This window comes from Anolis carolinensis, chromosome 1 (assembly GCF_035594765.1).
Source record: "Anolis carolinensis isolate JA03-04 chromosome 1, rAnoCar3.1.pri, whole genome shotgun sequence".
Classification (NCBI taxonomy): domain Eukaryota; kingdom Metazoa; phylum Chordata; class Lepidosauria; order Squamata; family Dactyloidae; genus Anolis; species Anolis carolinensis.
The window spans coordinates 306,993,684-307,012,721 of record NC_085841.1 but is presented as its reverse complement, the minus strand read 5'-3'; the positions used below and the strand labels follow the sequence as shown (position 1 = coordinate 307,012,721).

Here is a 19,038-nt window from a genome sequence, read left to right as displayed (position 1 = left end):
CGCCTACTTCCACGTGGCGATACGGGAGGCGCACAGACGGTTCCTCTGTTTCAAAGTTCTCGACCAAACCTACCAATTTACCGTTTTACCCTTTGGTCTCGTTACGGCCCCAAGGGTCTTTACCAAGGTCGTCGCCGCCGTAGCGGCCCACCTCAGGCTACATGGCATCACGGTCTTTCCTTATCTGGACGACTGGCTTCTCGTCGGGCCCGATCCGGTTCTTCTCGAAAACCACGTCTCCTTCACGCTGCGTCTTCTAAAATCTCTCGGCCTCCAACTCAACTCCGAGAAGTCAAATCTCTCCCCGTCAACCCGAATCCGGTTCATCGGGGCCCTCTTCGACTCCGTCACAGAGACTGTTTCACTACCGTTCGACAGATTCCTAGCTCTCCGCCACCACATCGCCCTTTGTCGATCCGCCCGGAGGGTCAGAGCCCGTGCCATTCAAGTCCTTCTGGGCCACATGGCCTCCACGGTTCTCACGACCCCGTTTGCCAGGCTGCGCCTTCGGGTCCTACAAAGGTGGTTTATAGACACTTTCAAGCCGTTCTACCACCACAACTCCAAGTACTTGTCGGTACCGTCGTTCGTCCGCCAGTCCCTCTCATGGTGGACGTCTCACCAGAACGTGTGCAGGGGCCTCCCATTTCATCCAGCCCCGCCGTCGCTAACCATAACCACGGACTCCTCCACCTACGCTTGGGGAGCCCACATGAGCGGTCTAACGGTTCAAGATCTTTGGTCCCCATCCGAGAGGGCCAACCACATAAACTTCCTCGAGCTTCTCGCCATTCTCAAAGCCCTGAAAGCTTTCTCCCGCCTCATCCGTCACAAGTCCATCCTCATTCAATCGGACAACCTCGTAGCAGTATTCTACATCAACAAACAGGGCGGTACGGGTTCGAGGAAATTGATGCTCCTCTCCTCCCGTCTCTGGGTTTGGTGCATAGCCCACGACGTACACGTCTCTGCAATCCACCTGCCGGGTGCCCAAAACGACTTAGCAGATGCCCTCAGCAGGATGACATCTTCCTCTCACGAGTGGAAGCTCGATCCCGAGATCCTCGACGGTCTGTTCCTCCACTGGGGACGCCCTACTCTGGATCTCTTCGCGTCTCCCCACAACGCTCAGCTACCCCGCTACGGAGCGAGACTTCCCCCGAACTCCTTCCCCGGCTGTCTAGGGGATGCCTTTCTACTGGACTGGTCGGCGGAGATGCTTTATCTTTTTCCACCGATTCCCCTCATACCGAAAGTTCTCGAAAGACTTCTCTCGATCTCGGTCACAGCGATTCTCATAGCTCCGGCCTGGCCCCGCCAACCGTGGTATCCAGCCCTTCTTCGTCTCTCCAGAGGAACGTTTCGCCCTCTGCCTCCCTCGCCGCACCTTCTCTCAAGGGAGGACGGCAAAATTCTTCACCCGGACCTCCCTTCCCTTCATCTCACTGCATGGAGGATTCTTACCTAGCCTCCCTTCCGCAGAACCTGCAAGATGTCCTTCGGGCAGCCCATAAGCCGTCTACTACCAAGGCTTATTCCTATAAACTCTCTCGCTTTCACGCCTTCCTTCGATCCCGTAATGTCGACACCTTTCCGACCTCGGTATCGGTGGTCCTCGACTTCCTCATGACCCTCGTCGAGAAGAAACTCTCTCTCGCTTCTATTAAGGCTTATCTCGCAGCTCTTTTCTGGTCCTTTCAACGCCACGGTCAGCCATCTCTCTTCTCTCACCACTTGATCAAAACTTTTCTCCAAGGCTACAATAACATCTGCCCGCCGTCGCTACCACCTACGCCGGGCTGGAACCTCGAACTTGTACTTTCTCAACTCACTTCTGCTCCCTTCGAACCGCTTGCCTCGACCGATCTCCGTCTGCTTTCCTGGAAGCTGGCCTTTCTAGTGGCGATCACGTCGGCACGATGGCCATCCGAGCTTGCTGCTCTCAGGGTCGACGAGCCTTATCTACGTTTTCACCATGACCGCGCTGTTCTTCGCCCGGACATTACCTTTCTCCCTAAGGTGGTGTCAGCTTTCCACCTCAACCAGGACATTGTCCTACCAGCTTTCTTCTCTAACCCCTCCTCTCCTCTCAAGCAAAAACTGCACCTTCTCGACGTTCGAAGGGCACTTCTCTTCTACAGGGACCGTACCAAGGGCATCCGTAAGACACAAAGACTCTTTGTCGCCTATGCCCAGGACAAGTTGGGTAATCCCATCTCTTCCCAAAGATTGTCCCACTGGATCGCTCAGGCCATTGAGTTGGCCTACGAACTAGCCAAGCGACCTCCTCCTCCATCCATCCGCCCGAGGTCGACTAGGGGCCTCTCGGCTTCGACCGCCTTCCTTAGGGGTATTCCGCTTGACTCCATATGCAAAGCGGCTATCTGGTCAAACCCTCTTACGTTTGTCTCTCACTACAGGCTGGACAATAAAGCCTTAAAGGACTCGGCCTTCGCAAGATCAGTACTCTCATCTTGCCTCTCCTGACTCTCAAACGTCTTTCTCCTTATACTCACCCGCAGGTGACTCTCTATACCTCTCCTTCAAGTTTGGGCCGGTCTTTTTCCCCATACCTACCTCTAGGGATATGTTTTTCCCTGATTGTGTTGAGCAGTTGCTCTGTTGCTTTGTAGCGCCTTATTGATCCTGGCGGGTATGTCAAAGGGCATGATGTTCTTTCCCCTCTCCCCCCTGGGAGAGCGTTTATATGCACTATACGCAATTGCGTGTTTCTATTATGTTTATTGAATAATTTCTATGTTATGTTTCCTCTTCTACTATGCTCATGTTTGCATTGCACTGGTCCTTTCGGACAATTTATTGCACTGGTCTCTTGGGACTGTTATCTCAATATGTCCTAATAAACATATGTTTGGACATTCACTGATTGTCGAGTTTGCCTTGTCCCACCATCCGGGACCTTAGCGTGTCAGTCTCCATTAGTGTGCATTCACAGAGTACACGAAGAAAAAGGACAGGTTGCTCACCTGTAACCATGTTTCTTCGAGTGTACTCTGTGAATTCACACAAACCCGCCCTTCCTTCCCCTCTGGCAAACCTCTCCCTTTCTCGTTGCCTTGGCGGCGTAGGAACTGGAGAGCGGGCGCCTGGGGCTGCCTTATATGCCCCTTGGGAAGGGGGGGGCGTGGTTACCGCCAAAATTTGAACTTCAGCTTGGAAGAGTTTCCGTCGGAACCTGCGCAGGCGCAGCTTCTCCATTAGTGTGAATTCACAGAGTACACTCGAAGAAACATGGTTACAGGTGAGCAACCTGTCCGTCATCTACTTGAAGTTATCATATCTCTTACATAGAGTTTACTTCCTGTGTAGAAGAAATCACAAAAGTGCCAAACAACCCAAAAGTTAAAAGAGTCACATCTGGAATAACTGTCCTCCCTTGTGGGAATACACTTGGGCATTGTATCCTGTTGTATGCTTTCGGACTGACCTTCCTTATGTGACTCCACCATCAAGTTTTCTTGGTAAGATTTATTCAAAGATTTCCCACTGCTTTCATCTGAGAGAGTGTGACTAACCCAAGAAATAATCACCCAGTTGGTTGCCATAGATTTTGAACCTAGACTCCTAGAGTCCTTATCTAAGCTACATAACATTATTTGGCACAAAGAGAACATGAATGATATTTTACAGAAAACATTGTTTTTTACTTGCCTTCCAGTTGAATAAATGCATGATGTGTTTAAAATTATTAGGATTTCCAAGCAATTGTACATAGAGTTTTCATGTGAGAAACCAGGAAAAGGCTAGCTAATACAGATGCTGCCTAAAGCAAAAAAAAAAAAAATTGGTTTGACTTGATTTTTTGTTTCCAACAGCAATTTAGTCTACAGTCATTGATAAGACTATGTTCATAGTGGCATTTACATGAGCACTAAGGAAAAACATGTTTAAAATTAGTCTTACTGCATTAAGTCTTATTAGTTAAATTCATTTTAATGTGTAGAACGTATATTTTGGCTTCTCAGTCTTTCTCCTGCCCACAAGATTGTGTTGCTGACTGTATGCTTTGAAGTCATTTATGGCTTATAATGACCTAAAGGTGAACCTATAATGGGGTTTGCTTGGCAAGGTTTGTTCGGAGGGTGTTTGCCTTCTGCTGAAGCTAAAAGTGTGACCTGAACATCCAGTAGGTTTCCATGTCTGAGCAGGGATTCAAACGCTGATATCTAAAGTCAATTTCTATACAAACCATTGTACTGCCTGACTATAACATGCTTAGAATTATGATTCATGGTACACATTTCAGTGTGCAAACACTGTCTCTTCTTAACACCTCCTGTTACCATTTTTTTCATAACAGAGGGTGGTAGATGTATGTTTCTGCTAGCAATTCATCTGATTTTTTTTTATTTCTTGTTTCCTAGTTCCCTGCTCCGGTATGGTGGGAATCTATCACTTCAGAGTGCCATGAGCGTGCGGTTTAACAGCAATGGAACACAACTGCTTGCGCTCAGACGTCGACTGCCACCAGTCCTTTATGATATCCACTCTCGTCTGCCAGTCTTTCAGTTTGACAACCAGGGCTATTTTAATTCTTGTACCATGAAAAGCTGCTGTTTTGCAGGTGACCGTGATCAGGTAAGCAGCATTAATAGTTGTCAAACTTCAAGGGCTCCATAGAGCCCTAGAAGGCTAAGTAAAACCACAAGGATATGCTCACGTTTCATCGTGTTTATGTGGCATGCTACAAATTGAATATGTTATACAACAGAGACTGCTGACTGCATACCATATAGAGGAATTACTGTATAACTTTTTTATTTCTGGTCTATGTTAATGTGGAAATGAACAAGAGAGTAGACTTAGTTAAGTTGCTTTGATATGAAATGGCTTGCCCAAGTCTAGAAATATAAGATAATATGCTTGTTTTTTGTTAGTGAAACTGTGCACCAGCTACTGTGCTATTATTTATATGTTAGCTGTGTGACCTTTCCTAAGGGGGAGACTTTATTTTGCTATTGAGGGGAAAGATGTGGGTACAAAGAACAGACCACTTATAGTAGCGGGGGGAAATAAAGAGAGAGTAGTTAAAAACAACTGCTGCTAGGAGCATGCATATACTTGGTAGGATGGATGGGAGCAACGAGAAATTCTCTCTTTTTTTTAGAAAAACAGGTTGCATATTAGTATTAAACTATGGATCTTCAGTGTAGTAGTGATATCAGGATATTTGATTTTCAGTGCCTGTTTTGGTCTTATCTTTCTAAAAGTGAATTAATATTAAGAATGTTGTAGTTATTTCACCCATCTCTTCTGATTTATGAATGGAGTTAATAAATAAAACAGCACTGACACATTTCCTAAAACTTCTGAATTTTTAGCAATTATTTTCTAAAATTTGATGAGAACCACTTTTGTCTTGCATGTGAGCTGCCCCATTTACTTCACTTTAGTTTTCAAAACCATTTAAAAAACTTTCCCTAGATCTGGCAAAACGCAAAGGTAATAGATTAATTTTCCACTTCATTTTTCAAACTACAGTTCATATATGATTTGTAGGAAGGAGGAAAATGAAAAAAAATCTTAACTCCGTGGCATGTACTCAGACGTGACATCACCACCATTCAGTCTCTTTTGTTGACATTATGCTTGTATATGAGAACTTCAGGAATGCAGCAATTGCGGGTGACTTTCCCAGCCAAGTTCCAGCTTTCCTTCTTATGATTTCTACACACAGAAAGACTCCAACTAAGGATGTCATGGTTTCTGCTTCTCAACACAGTGGTCTTACAAAAGAAAATGGCTAAAACCTCTTTTTAAAAAGCGTGTTTATTTAGTAAAGAAACCCTGACATTATTGTGCTCATAGCTGAGAGGGGAAATTTTTTCGTTGGCTTTGCAAAACGATTCTGAATATTTCAAAAACTACATTATTAGGAACTGATCTTGTATGCTTACAGTGTGTCTTATCTGCATTGGACAATATAAGAGCACTCTTCATCAGCAGCATTCAGTAGGTTATGACTGATCTTCTGGGTTGTACATACATGATATTTTGTATCATGTGTCTTGCCTATATGCAAACAAGTTTTTCATGCCATCCAACATTTCGCAGGCTGGCAACATCAGAGTGTAATTCAGATGGAAAAAATTATGAATGAGAAAGAGCAAATAATCTAGAAGAGACTGCAGCAGTTTGCTTTTGATAGAGCCTACTAGAAAGGGCAAAATTCTGCTTCTTTTCTCCCCTGCTATGTTAATTGAGTGTGAACTAATTTTAGTTGGATTCATAATACTCTTGTACTTTAAACTCAGTTTGCACTAGTTTAAGTAAGCTGATGAGAAAATGGAAAAGTGGGAGGAGGAGAGAGAAGCTGGGAGATTTTAGAAGCAGCTGAAAAAGTGGGATAACAGAGGATTAATTACTAGGACTATCCCTGTCAAATTGGGGAAGTTGGAGGGTATATCTTCATATTTAAATATTTAAATATTTTCCCTCTATACAAAAGGATATTTTGGGTGAAATTAACTACAAAAAGCTCATAGGGCTTTTCTAACCTTCTCCAAGTGCACTCATTCTGTATTGTTTAAAAAATGCATAATTGGACTGCTCATTAAACTCTTAGCTACTAGTCTATTGAGAAGAAAAGGTTAAATTAATCTGTACCGACAGTGGAGGGCAGCAGTGGCCATTACTCAACATTTCAGATTGGAAACCTGTACTGTATACTAGGCTTGAGCGATCCATGAAAAAATTGATTCTAAACTCGTTTCAAAAGCAGGGGGCGCCAGCGTTTCGTTTCTGATGTCATTTCCGAATTTTGCCCCCCAAAAAATTCGAACTTAACGAAAATTCGTTATTTTCTAAATTAATTCGTTAATGGCGGACGCGCATGCGCAGTGGCCAAAAAAAAACAGCACGAGGGGAGATTTTACAGGACTCTCCCGCCCTCATTTTTTAAGTGATCTTCTTCAAACTTGGAACAGTGGTAGAACACATTTAACACTGATAGCTCACCAAAATTTGGAACGTTTCCCTTATCCTCTGATTTTTGGCGAATTTTCATAGCTTTTATAATAAACCATTTTTTAATAATTGCAGAAATCTGTTCCTGGTTTGAAAGTCTTATTTCCTGTTAAATTGGGTTGTCTTTACTGTGAAAGTCATTGTTCTACTTCAGAAACTTTGTTTTTGTGGCTAAAACTTTGTAAAATTGGTGTGTGTGTAGTCCCTGCATATGTGTATATATATATAGGTAAAGGTAAAGGTATCCCTTGACGTTAAGTTCAGTCATGTCTGACTCTGGGGGTTGGTGCTCATCTCCATTTCTAAGCCCAAGAGCCAGTGTTGTCCATAGACACCTCCAAGGTCATGTGGCCGGCATGACTACATGGAGTGCCATTACCTTCCCGCCAGAGCGGTACCTATTGATCTACTCACATTGGCATGTTTTCAAGCTGCTAGGTTGGCAGAAGCTGGAGCTAACAGCGGGCACTCACTCTGCTCCTGGGATTTGAACCTGGGACCTTTCGGTCTGCAAGTTCAGCAGCTCAGTGCTTTAACACACTTCGCCATCGGGGCTCATGTATATATAATATACATACACATACACACAATGTGGAGAATATGTGGAAAGGTAGATAGATAAGTTGGGAGCCACAGCGAAGGCACCTTCCTGGGAGCAAGGTCTAATAATAATAATAATAATAATAATAATAATAATAATAATAATAATAATAATAAAAAATCCCTTACAATATCCAAGATGGCTCACTGCTACAGAATCTTGGGAGGTTTAGTTTGGTATGTTACCATTATTGGCAGAGAAAGCTAAGCTGTAGGAGTTGAAATCCAATCATTTATCCTCCCTATAGAATCAATTTTATATGCATTTTTAGCTACAGAAAAACTAAAATCAGGACAGTAAAAGAACAACACCCAGAAAATGGGAATTCCAGACAGGAAACAATCAGGGCCAGCTAATACCTCCCAACAAAGGATTCCCCCAGGTAGGAAGCAGCCAGGCTTTGAAGCTGCAAGGCTATTCAATGCTAATCAAGGTGACCAATTGCAGCATTCACACTTGCCTCCCACAGACAAGAGTTCTTTCTCCCACCCTGGACCTTCCACAGATATATAAACCCCACTTGCCTAGCTTCGCACAGACGTCAAAACCTCTGAGTATGTCTGCCACAGATGTGGGTGAAACGTCAGGAGAGAATGCTTCTGGCACATGGCCATAGAGCCCGGAATACATACCACAACAGATCCCGGCCATGAAAGCTTTCGACAACACAACCACAGTATCCATTCAAGTTCATGTAGCGTCGTATGGAGACCTGTATTGGGGGGAGGGAGGGTGCGAATCTGGGCCCCTGGGAGTCGTAGTCCTCCCTCCCTCCCTCCCCGGGAGCAGCCGAGGTCGGGCCTGGCCCACACCCCCTCACATCCCGGGCCTCTTCCTCCTCACCGCCGGGCCCCGCGCCAGCCTCCATCTCTGCGTGTCTCTGTCTCTCTCGGTCTCTCCATTCCCGGCTCCATCCGCCGCCTTCCCGCCTCACAGAGAGACACCAGGCCTGAGCTGAGGCGAGGCGGCGGCGGCGGCTGCCATTTCCCCCTCCGTCTTCCTCCTCCTCCTCGGCCTCCTTCCCCCTCGCCCCCTCCCATTGGCTGAGCCCGTGACGCCCCTTTTGCTGAGGGGCAAAAGGAAAGGGCCTGAATGGTGGGAGTTTGGGTGATTTGCAAAAGCTTTTTTTCCTAACGAAAAAAACGACGACATAACAAAAAACGGCCTCTTGCGGTTCGAAACCGCGATATCCAGACGTGTGGACAATCAAGGCCGTATATTGCTTCAAAACTAACGAAAGTAACGAATTAATAACGGGTAACGGGGAAATCGAATTATTTGAGCAAGCCTACTGTATACACATGGGCATCTGTATTTTATAAAAAGTCACCTAGGGGGAAGGTGTTCTTACCATACATTAAGGGAACCACTGACTGCATAGGAAGCAGATGAAGAAACATAACCTACAAACTATCTTCAGACCCACGAAGAAAATTCAACAAATGCTATTTTCGGCAAAAGATAAGAAGGATCTTCTAACCACTTCAGGAGTCTATCGCATATCATGTAGCTGTGGACAAGTCTACATAGGGACCACTAAATACAGGACCCATCAAAGAACATGAAAGGCACTGAAGACTACTTCAGCCAGAAAAATCAGCCATAGCACAGAACACATGATAAACCAACCTGAGCACATAATATTATTTGAAAACACAGAAATTCTGGACCACTTGGACAACTACTTTGTTAGACTACACAAACCATTGAAATCCACAAGCACATAGGCAATTTCAGCAGAAAGGAAGAAACCATGAAAATGAATAACATTTGACTACCTATATTGAAAAACACTAGAATCAAGACAGTGAATAAGGAACATCACCCAGACACAGGAAGTCTCCATACAGTAAGCAATCAAGGGCTTATTCAGAGAAAGGATGCCTCCAGGCAACAAACAATTCAAAATGAACAAAGGCCAGGCTACTTCCAAGCTTGTTACTTGCACCCTTCACACTAGTTTTAACAGACAATGGTCCTTTTCTCCCACCCTGGACATTCCGCAGATATATATACTCCACTTGCTTGACTGTCATCAGATCCTCTGAAGATGCCAGCCACAGATGCAGGCAAAACATCTGGGGAAAATACGAGGGCACGCCCATAAAGCCCAAAAACCACACAAAACTCCAGTATTTTATACTGTTCAAAAAACCTTTATGTTTTCTTACATTATCATAAGAGTGATCTCTCTATTTTTAATCTTCAAGCATTTTATCCTTGTTTCCTTGCTGATACACATTTATTTTGCAGCTTCTCCTTTTTAAAGAAAATAACAATTTCTTGCCTACAGAAAATTGTAATATCAATTGTCCTGTCAACAAATAGTTATATTTTTCTGACTCTACTGTAAGATAGAACACCTACGGAGGAAGCCTCCATGGCCCCTGATGCATTGCCACTCAGCTAGCCTCAACGACATACTGCCTTGCTGCCCTGCCTCCTGCGTGGATTGGAACACCTGCATGGGGAGCCTCCATGGCCCCTGCTGCCTCGCTGCTCCACTATTTCAGCGGCCTCGCTGCCCCTTCAGACGCTTTCCTGGCCTTAGGGCGACCTTTTCATCTTCCCCCCTTGAATTTTTGAACAATGTGGAAAGTAGTAATGGGAGTGGGATGGAGTTGGGGGACCCCGCCATTGCCGTTTACGGGAAAGAGGGGGAGGGAGGAATTGGGAGAACTTGGCTGGACCTGAGGGAGAGAGGGCTAATCGATTGATTCCAATCAATCAATTGACTACCTATATTGAAAACAGGGAAAAGGCAGAACTGCTTAATGCCTTCTTTGCCTCGGTCTTCTCAGAAAAAGAAAGCCATCTTCAACCTCAGCAATGGACAAATGATTTGGGGAAATCCAACCCCAAATAGGGAAACAAGTTGTCCAGGAACACCTGGCCGCTCTAAACGAATTCAAGTCGCCAGGGCCAGATCAACTACATCCAAGAGTACTGAAGGAACTAGTTGAAGTTATTTCAGAACCACTGGCAATCATATTTGAGAGTTTTTGGAGAACGGGAGAAGTCCCAGAAGATTGGAGGAGGGCAAATGTGGTCCCTATCTTCAAGAAGGGAAAAAAGAACGACCCAAACAATTACCGTCCGGTCAGCCTCACGTCGATACCAGGCAAGATTCTGGAAAAGATCATTAAGGAAGTGGTCTGCAAACACTTAGAAACAAATGCAGTCATTGCTAATAGTCAACACGGATTTACCAAAAACAAATCATGCTAGACTAATCTGATCTCTTTTTTCGATAGAGTTACGAGTTGGGTCGATACAGGGAATGCTGTGGATGTAGCCTACCTAGATTTCCGTAAGGCCTTCGACAAAGTCCCTCACAACCTTCTGGCAAACAAACTAGTAAAATGTGAGCTAGACAAAACTACTGTTAGGTGGATCTGTAATTGGCTAAGCAAACGAACCCAAAGGGTGCTCACCAATGCGTCGTCTTCATCTTGGAAAGAAGTCACGAGTGGAGTGCCGCAGGGTTCCGTCCTGGTCCCGGTTCTCTTTAACATCTTTATTAAGGACTTAGATGAAGGGTTAGAAGGCACGATCATCAAGTTTGCAGATGACACCAAACTGGGAGGGATAGCCAACACTCCAGAAGAAAGGAGCAGAATTCAAAACCATCTTAACAGACTAGAGAGATGGGCTGAAACTAACAAAATGAAGTTCAACAGGGACAAATGCAAGATACTTCACTTTGGCAGAAAAAATGGAATGCAAAGATACAGAATGGGGACGCCTGGCTAGACAGCAGTACATGTGAAAAAGATCTTGGAGTCCTTGTGGACAACAAGTTAAACATGAGCCAGCAATGTGATGGAGCTGCTAAGAAAGCCAACGGGATTTTGGCCTGCATCAATAGGGGAATAGCGTCTAGATCCAGGGAAGTCATGCTCCCCCTCTACTCTGCCTTGGTCAGGCCACACCTGGAATACTGCGTCCAATTCTGGGCACCGCAGTTGAAGGGAGATGTTGACAAGCTAGAAAGCATCCAGAGGAGGGCAACTAAAATGATCAAAGGTCTGGAGAACAAGCCCTATGAGGAGCAGCTTAAAGAACTGGACATGTTTAGCCTTCAGAAGAGAAGGCTAAGAGGAGGCATGATATCCATGTACAATTATGTGAGGGGAAGTCATAGGGAGGAGGGAGCAAGCTTGTTTCCTGCTGCCCTGCAGACTAGGACGCCAAACAATGGCTTCAAACTACAGGAAAGGAGATTCCACCTGAACATCAGGAAGAACTTCCTCACTGTGAGGGCTGTTCGGCAGTGGAACTCTCTGCCCCGGAATGTGGTGGAGGCTCCTTCCTTGGAGGCTTTTAAGCAGAGGCTGGATGGCCATCTGTCAGGGGTGCTTTGAATGCGATTTCCTGCTTCTTGGCAGGGGGTTGGACTAGATGGCCCATGAGGTCTCTTCCAACTCTATTATTCTATGATTCTATAATTCCATCTGAACTGGGGACTTGGACTTTATTTAAGAGGCTTCCATCTTTCAAAGTGACTGTGCCATCTTCACTTAGTGACCTCAAGAGTTTGACGGGGGGGGGGGGGGGAGGGGGGGGAATTATGTATGTGAAGCTGCTACTTGACCGAAAGTCGATGAAATATATGAAGCAGCTGAACTAAAACTAAAGATTGGTGCAATGTGATATTGGTGTATTGGATTTATTATGCTTAATATGTTACCATTTTTAATTTTTAATGTATATTCCTTAATGATTTTATGTTATGTTTTGAAGTTTGTATAACTGAGGCATTGAATGTTTGCGTAAATATATGATGTACACTGCTCTGAGTCCCCTGAGGGGTGAGAAGAGCAGGATATAAATGAAGTAAATAAATACTAAATTAATAAGATAGGTCCGTAACACGTAAAATAAGAACAGAAAACTACAGTGTATATAAACTAAACTTTAGCTGCTCATTAAATAGCTGATCATTTACCTGAGATTAATGTATTAAACTCAATGGAATTTACTTAGTTCTGAGTAGATCTATATATATAAAAGAGTGATGGCATCACGGCGATCCACAAAACAACAAAAGTACAGGCCCCCCAACCTCGAAATTTGACAACACAACCCATCACCCACGCCTCAGGGTTGATACAACAAAAAGAAAAGAAAAATAAAGTCCTAATTAGAGGGAGAGCAATAATTGTTTTTATCCAATTGCTGCCAGTTTAGAGGGCTAATCTCTGCCCACTTGGTCGCCTAGCAACCAATTCAGCCAAAGGACAGCCAGGGTTCAGTTAGGAGACAGGCAGATTTAGGCCTCACTTAGGCTTCTTCCACAGATTATCTAATTTGCACTGGATTATATGGCAGTGTAGACTCAAGGCCCTTCCACACAGCTATATAACCCATTTATAATCTTATATTATCTGCTTTGCACTGGATTATCTTGACTCCACACTGCCATATAATCCACTTCAGTGTGCATTTTATACAGCTGTGAAGAAGGGGCCTCATATAATCCAGTTCTAAGCAGATAATTTAAGATTATCAATATACAGTAGACTCTCACTTATCCAACATAAACAGGCCGGCAGGATAAGTGAATATGTTGGATAATAAGAAGGGATTCAGGAAAAGCCGATTAAACATCAAATTAGGTAATCGTTATACAAATTAAGCACCAAAACATCATATTATACAACAAATTTGACAGAAAAGGTAGTTCCACGTGCAGTAATGCTATGTAGTAATTACAGTAGAGTCTCACTTATCCAACACTCACTTATCCAACGTTCTGGATTATCCAACACATTTTTATAGTCAATGTTTTCAATATATCGTGATATTTTGGTGCTAAATTCATAAATACAGTAATGACTACATAGCATTACTGTGTATTGAACTACTTTTTCTGCCAAATTTGTTGTATAACATGATGTTTTGGTGTTTCATTTGTAAAATCATAACCTAATTTGATATTTAATAAGCTTTTCCTCAATGCCTCCTTATTATCCAACATATTTGCTTATCCAACATTCTGCCGGCCCGTTTATGTTGGATAAGTGAGACTCTACTGTACTGTATTTACAAATTTACCACTAAAATATCACAATGAATTTAAAACACTGACCACAAAAACATTGATTATGAAAAGGCAGACTGCGTTGGATAATCCAGAACATTGTATAAGCGAATGTTGGATAAGTGAGATTCTACTTTGATATGAAATAATTTCTGGGATAGAATAATGCAGAACAATATAATCTCTAAAACCAGGACAGTAAATAAAGAAATAAAGAAAGTAAATAAAGCAGGGAAATTGGAAATTCCACAAAGGAAACAATCAGGGCCAGCTAACACCTCCCAAGAAAGGATTCTTCCAGAAAGGAAGCTGAGAAGGCAGTGAAGCACTGTGTATTACCAAAGTCATTATTATTACTATCATTATTATTATTATTATTATTATTATTATTGTGTTGCGGTCAATCGTGAAAATGAATACAGTCTGGCTCCAAGTATTCAAAAACACTAAAATCAGAATATATAAAAATTAATGTGGTATAATAAAACAGAACAATACAATCTCTAAAATCAGAACACTAAATAAAGAACAACACTCTGAAAACAGGGGAATTCCACACAGGAAACAATCAGGGCCAGCTAACACCTCCCAACAAAGTGCTCCCATCATCAAAGTCTGGCAAATCTTCTGTTTTCTCAGGGTCACAGACAGTAGAAGCACATAAAATATCGCAAACAACACCACTCTGAAAACAAGGGAATTCCAGACAGGAAACAATCAGGGCCAGCTAACACCTCCCAACAAAAAATTCACTCAGAGGAAACAGCCAGGCTTTAAATCTGCAAGGCCATTACATCCTAATCATTTTTCCTAATTGCAGCATTCATACTTGCCTCCAAGAGACAAAAAAAAAACAATCAGAAATATTGTATATTCACAACCTTTACAAATAATATCCCCTGATGGCGCAGCATGTTAAAGCGCTGAGCTGCTGAACTTCTGGACCGAAAGGCCGCAGGTTTGAATTGGAGGAGCGGACAGAGCCCCCACTGTTAGCCCCAGCTTCTGCCAACCCAGAAGTTCAAAAACATGCAAATGTGAGTGCATCAATAGGTATTGCTCCGGTGGGAAGGTAACGCCGCTCCATGCAGTCATCCCACATGACCTTGGAGGAGTCTACGGACAACGCCGGCTCTTCGGCTTAGAAATGGAGATGAGCACCAACCCCCAGAGTCAGACATGACTGGACTTAATGTCAGGGGAAAACATTTACCCTTTACCTTAACTACCACCAATTCCTCAATACTTTATTTCCCATACCACCATACTTCGCCACAGCAACGCGTGGCCGAGCACAGCTAGTTATATAATAGATTTATACTGTAAGAGTTAAGGAGCATATGAATGAACTTTCATATTTGCACTTGATGAGCACCTTTTCCATGTTTTAATGAGATTTTTTTCCTGCTGCATGTGGCATAATGGAATGTATATTGAGATTATGATTGTTAGAGGGTCTGTTTTAATTTTAATTCATAGGACACATCCAGATGTTGGTAGCCCGTATTTCATTTTTTAAATCTCTAAACTAACCTTTTTCTAGGTTTAAATATGTAGTCAATACGCTAATCTGCATTGTCATTTCCTTTAGCATTTTGTGACAGATTTATTGGGGTTTTTTGCCAATTTAAAAACAATTCATTATAAAATTTTGAGAGCACTTATGTCTGTTAGAAAACACTTTCTTGATTTTCTCTGTTGTGATGTGACATTCAATAAGTACTATTTATTTTATTTTGTGCAAGTTGCCTATTCTGCTCTGCTCACTGAATTTTAGCTGGCAGGATGTCTTCCTACTTGCTGTCTTATGAGGCCCTTAGAATCATAGAATCATAGAGTTGGAAGAGACCTCACGGGCCATCCAGTCCAACCCCCTGAACTATACCTCAGACTGGGAAGTTCATGCAGGTGGTGATCCTAGGCATTCTAAACAAATACCAATATATACTGTAGTTTTTGTTGGCTGATGGTCAGGTACAAGGAAAAAAATCCCAAGCATCTACATTTGAGGACTACACAACCCAGTTTAAATTGTATGCATGGTTATGAACAGCATTGGTGCCTTTTGGTAAGACCCTGTTCATTTGGTTTCTGGATTTAGATCTGAGGTACGGAAATTTCACATTGACAGACATTTGTGTGTCATCCTTTCAAACGAGGAGGTTTTCCATTCATATTCATTTGGGGTTTTGATGCACAAAATTGTTTTGGTGAATGGAGGAAATTTCTTGGGTCAAAGGAACAACGGAGTTAGAGGCAGGAACAGTTACATGATACTGCAGCTAGCCTGTTAGGTGACACAAAGGTGCAGTTTAAACTCTTCAGGCTGGAATGTAATGTTCTAAACTAACGTCTAGATTGGCTGTTGGTCCCTTGGAGACAGAAATGTTATAGAAAACTTCCTGTTATAGAAAATCAATGGCTCTGTGTTCAATATCACCCGGTTGCTGTGAGTTTTCTGGGCTGCATGGCCATGTTCTAGACAGGAAACAATAGGGCCAGCTAACACTTCCCAACAAAGGATTCCCCCAGGCAGGAAGCAGCCAGGCTTTGATATGGAGATCAAAGATTGGGGGGGGGGGGAGGGTCTAACTAGAAATGGAGATCAGCACAAGACCCCAGAAGGAGGGTTGTGCAACACCTGGCGAGCTTGCGAGAAGCAGATGAAGATTTCCCTATTCCCCAATAAAAGGCTTACCAAGTTCGAATCAAAGGCCACCAAATTTATTCTGGTCCAGCTGGAGCAGGATGACGATTGCAAAAAGTTGCAAGAAGAAACGGCATACCATTTCAAGAAAATCCACATTTTATATTTTTTACATTTTGAATTTCCCACTCCTGCCCACTCAACCGGCTTCGCACTGATTGGTCAGGGGAATCCCTGATGTCAGAGCCCGGGAGGAGCACCTCAGCCAATGGGAGCGCGAGCTCCCCCTGTGACGTCTCTCCCCAGCTGGCCAATGAGGGAGATGGAGGCGCGGCAGAAGAAAAACAAAGGCAATCATATGTTGATTAAAGAATTAATGAGTGACCCTATACTGGTTCCATTGTCAAGCGGTCCGGCGAGAGCCCCAGGGCCCTGCCAGCCAGACCTGTCCTATTGAAGCAATGATTGAAATAACAAGTCCCTTGAATAGGGGTCTGACACCTAGATGTCAGTTCCATTATCTGAAAGGCAGCAGCGTCGGCATTTTTGATAGGATTATATGATTCAGAGTCTGGGAAAGGGAAATGGCGTTGTCTTGACAGCTGTGGCATACCTTGCCTCCCCGTGGAGAAGATTTGCTGTTCATGTGAACTGATTAGAATGTCCAAAGGTTGTTCCATTCTGAAATGGTCTGGCTTTGCCCTCCGAGGCTTAAGAAAGAGTCCATTGTGTTATTTCCACATGATGATCATGATAAGTTCATTGAGTCAGGATATGGCCTGAGGCAGGCTAGTGGCACCCAGGTCAGGATGGAATGCGGGCCAAAGTTCACATCAGGGTCACTGTGTTTCATTTTATAAGGGGCAAGATATCATAAAGAAAAATAATAAAAATATAAAATTGATAGGAGACACATGTGGGACTCACAATGGGGGAGAAAAGGAGATCCAGCATCCCCATTGTGTTGGGAGACAAACGCAGGTTTCATCCATGGGGCTTTCAGGGGGCTTCAATCTCCCCTGTGTTTCCTATGGGAGACAAAGCAAGGGATCCCAGAAGTTCCCCAGCAGCCCAGCAGGCAAAAGGCTTTTTGGGGTTCCCCTAGAACTGGGAGACGGCGCAAGGGATACAAAGGGATGTAGGAGGGGGAAAGAGGTCCCTGATACCTGGGGAGTTCATAGGAAGGCGCAAAAAGGACATTTCAAATCGTGTTGCCCATGCCCATTCATAAAAGGCAATTCATTCATAAAGGGAGATCCAATTCATCGGTCAGGAGGAGAACCGGGGCCGTGAGATAGCAGTTTAGTTTAAAAAGTGTTCCGGAGTGAAATGGAATTGGTCCGGAGTGAATCCTTGAAAGCGTGGATACAGGGGCCCAGTGGGTTTCCATATCCGCGGTTGGAAAAATCGTGTTCCCTCATTCCTGAGGCGGTCCTGGACAGCCTCGGTCAAGCCGGCGGAGATCTGCGCGGCTCAGAAAGGAGTTTATTGTTAGTTTTGGGTTGCGAAAGGAACCTGCCAAAGGAGCTCTTTTGAAGGGGGGGGGAGTGAAAGCAGAAAGTGGATACAATTTATTACTCTTGGTTAAAATGTAGTAAAGGCAATGGAGCCTTGATTGAGAGTGGCTGCCTGCAGTTTTCAGCTACTGTAGCTGCTTTGAAGAGGGGATACAATGTTTCTGTGTGGCTGAAGCTTATCTGGAGTGGAAATTCAGGGTTCTTATGAGCCTGTGGAACTCCTGGCAGTAATTAGCTGTGTGTCAAAGCAATGTGAGTGCAGGGGCTTGTGCGCTCGACATCAGCTTTGAAGCTGCAAGGTGATTCAGTGCTAATCAAGGTGGCCATTTGCAACAATCATACTTGTCTCAAACAGAGTTCTTTCTCCCACCCTGGACATTCCACAGATATATAAACGTCACTTGCCTAGTTTCCAACAGACCTCACAACCTCTGAGGATGCCTTCCATAGATGTGGGCGAAACATCAGAAGAGATGGCTTCTGGAACATGGCCATACAGCCCTGAAAACTCACAGCAACCCAATGTATTAAATGATATTTGCTACTTGATAGATATTTGTAGGATTACAACCTTAAGGTGGTATCCATTCCTTCATTTGGGGAAGAACTTTGCAGAATTGGTCTGCTTTTACAGAAACTAAAAATCCACTAACATTAAATAAATGTAATTATAAATACATTGCTGTGGACAGATTTGTGACATATTTATCAGTGTTGATTTCTCAGTTGTTAAAATATGAATGGAAAAAGCTTAGAAAACTGTCCTTTCTATTTGTATGATATCCCTGAAGATATGCCCTTTTTGTCTCACTTCATTCTTACCAGAAACAATTTTTTAAAGAGCTTGTGGCAATTTTGAGTGGTCTTTGCCTGTCCCAAAGAAGCAGGAAAATGTGGATCAAAAATCCAGTTGGTTTTCATTTTCCTCTGTAATACTTCGCATTCAGCAAAATAGAGGGAAGTATAAAAAGTGTAAAGAGCTGAAATATTTCCAGCAGACAGCAGTTCAGAAGAATGGATTCCTGAAGGTGGCTGGATTCCAGAGTGTACAAAACTCGCTGCTTATAAGACCACAGAAACCACTGGCGATCAAATTCCAGCTTGCCTAAGTATGTTCTTTTGCGGGCAGGGGAAGAAAGGGAAGGAAAAGGCAAAGAAGAACATGTCAGGAGACATCACAGGCATGGCTCATTCTAAACATCTGAGGCATGTTTAGAGTTCCGGGATTGATGCTTTATGCAGC

General features: G+C 43.6%; 1 protein-coding gene across 1 annotated transcript in view; it reads left to right on the top strand.

The window, feature by feature from the left end:
* dcaf5 (DDB1 and CUL4 associated factor 5) overlaps positions 1–19,038 on the top strand; it is a 71,419-nt gene that overhangs the window by 37,966 nt on the left and 14,415 nt on the right. The window contains exon 6 of the mRNA XM_062968059.1: positions 4,386–4,599. Coding sequence (XP_062824129.1) covers positions 4,386–4,599 — 214 coding nt within the window. The remainder of the gene's footprint in view (positions 1–4,385; positions 4,600–19,038) is intronic.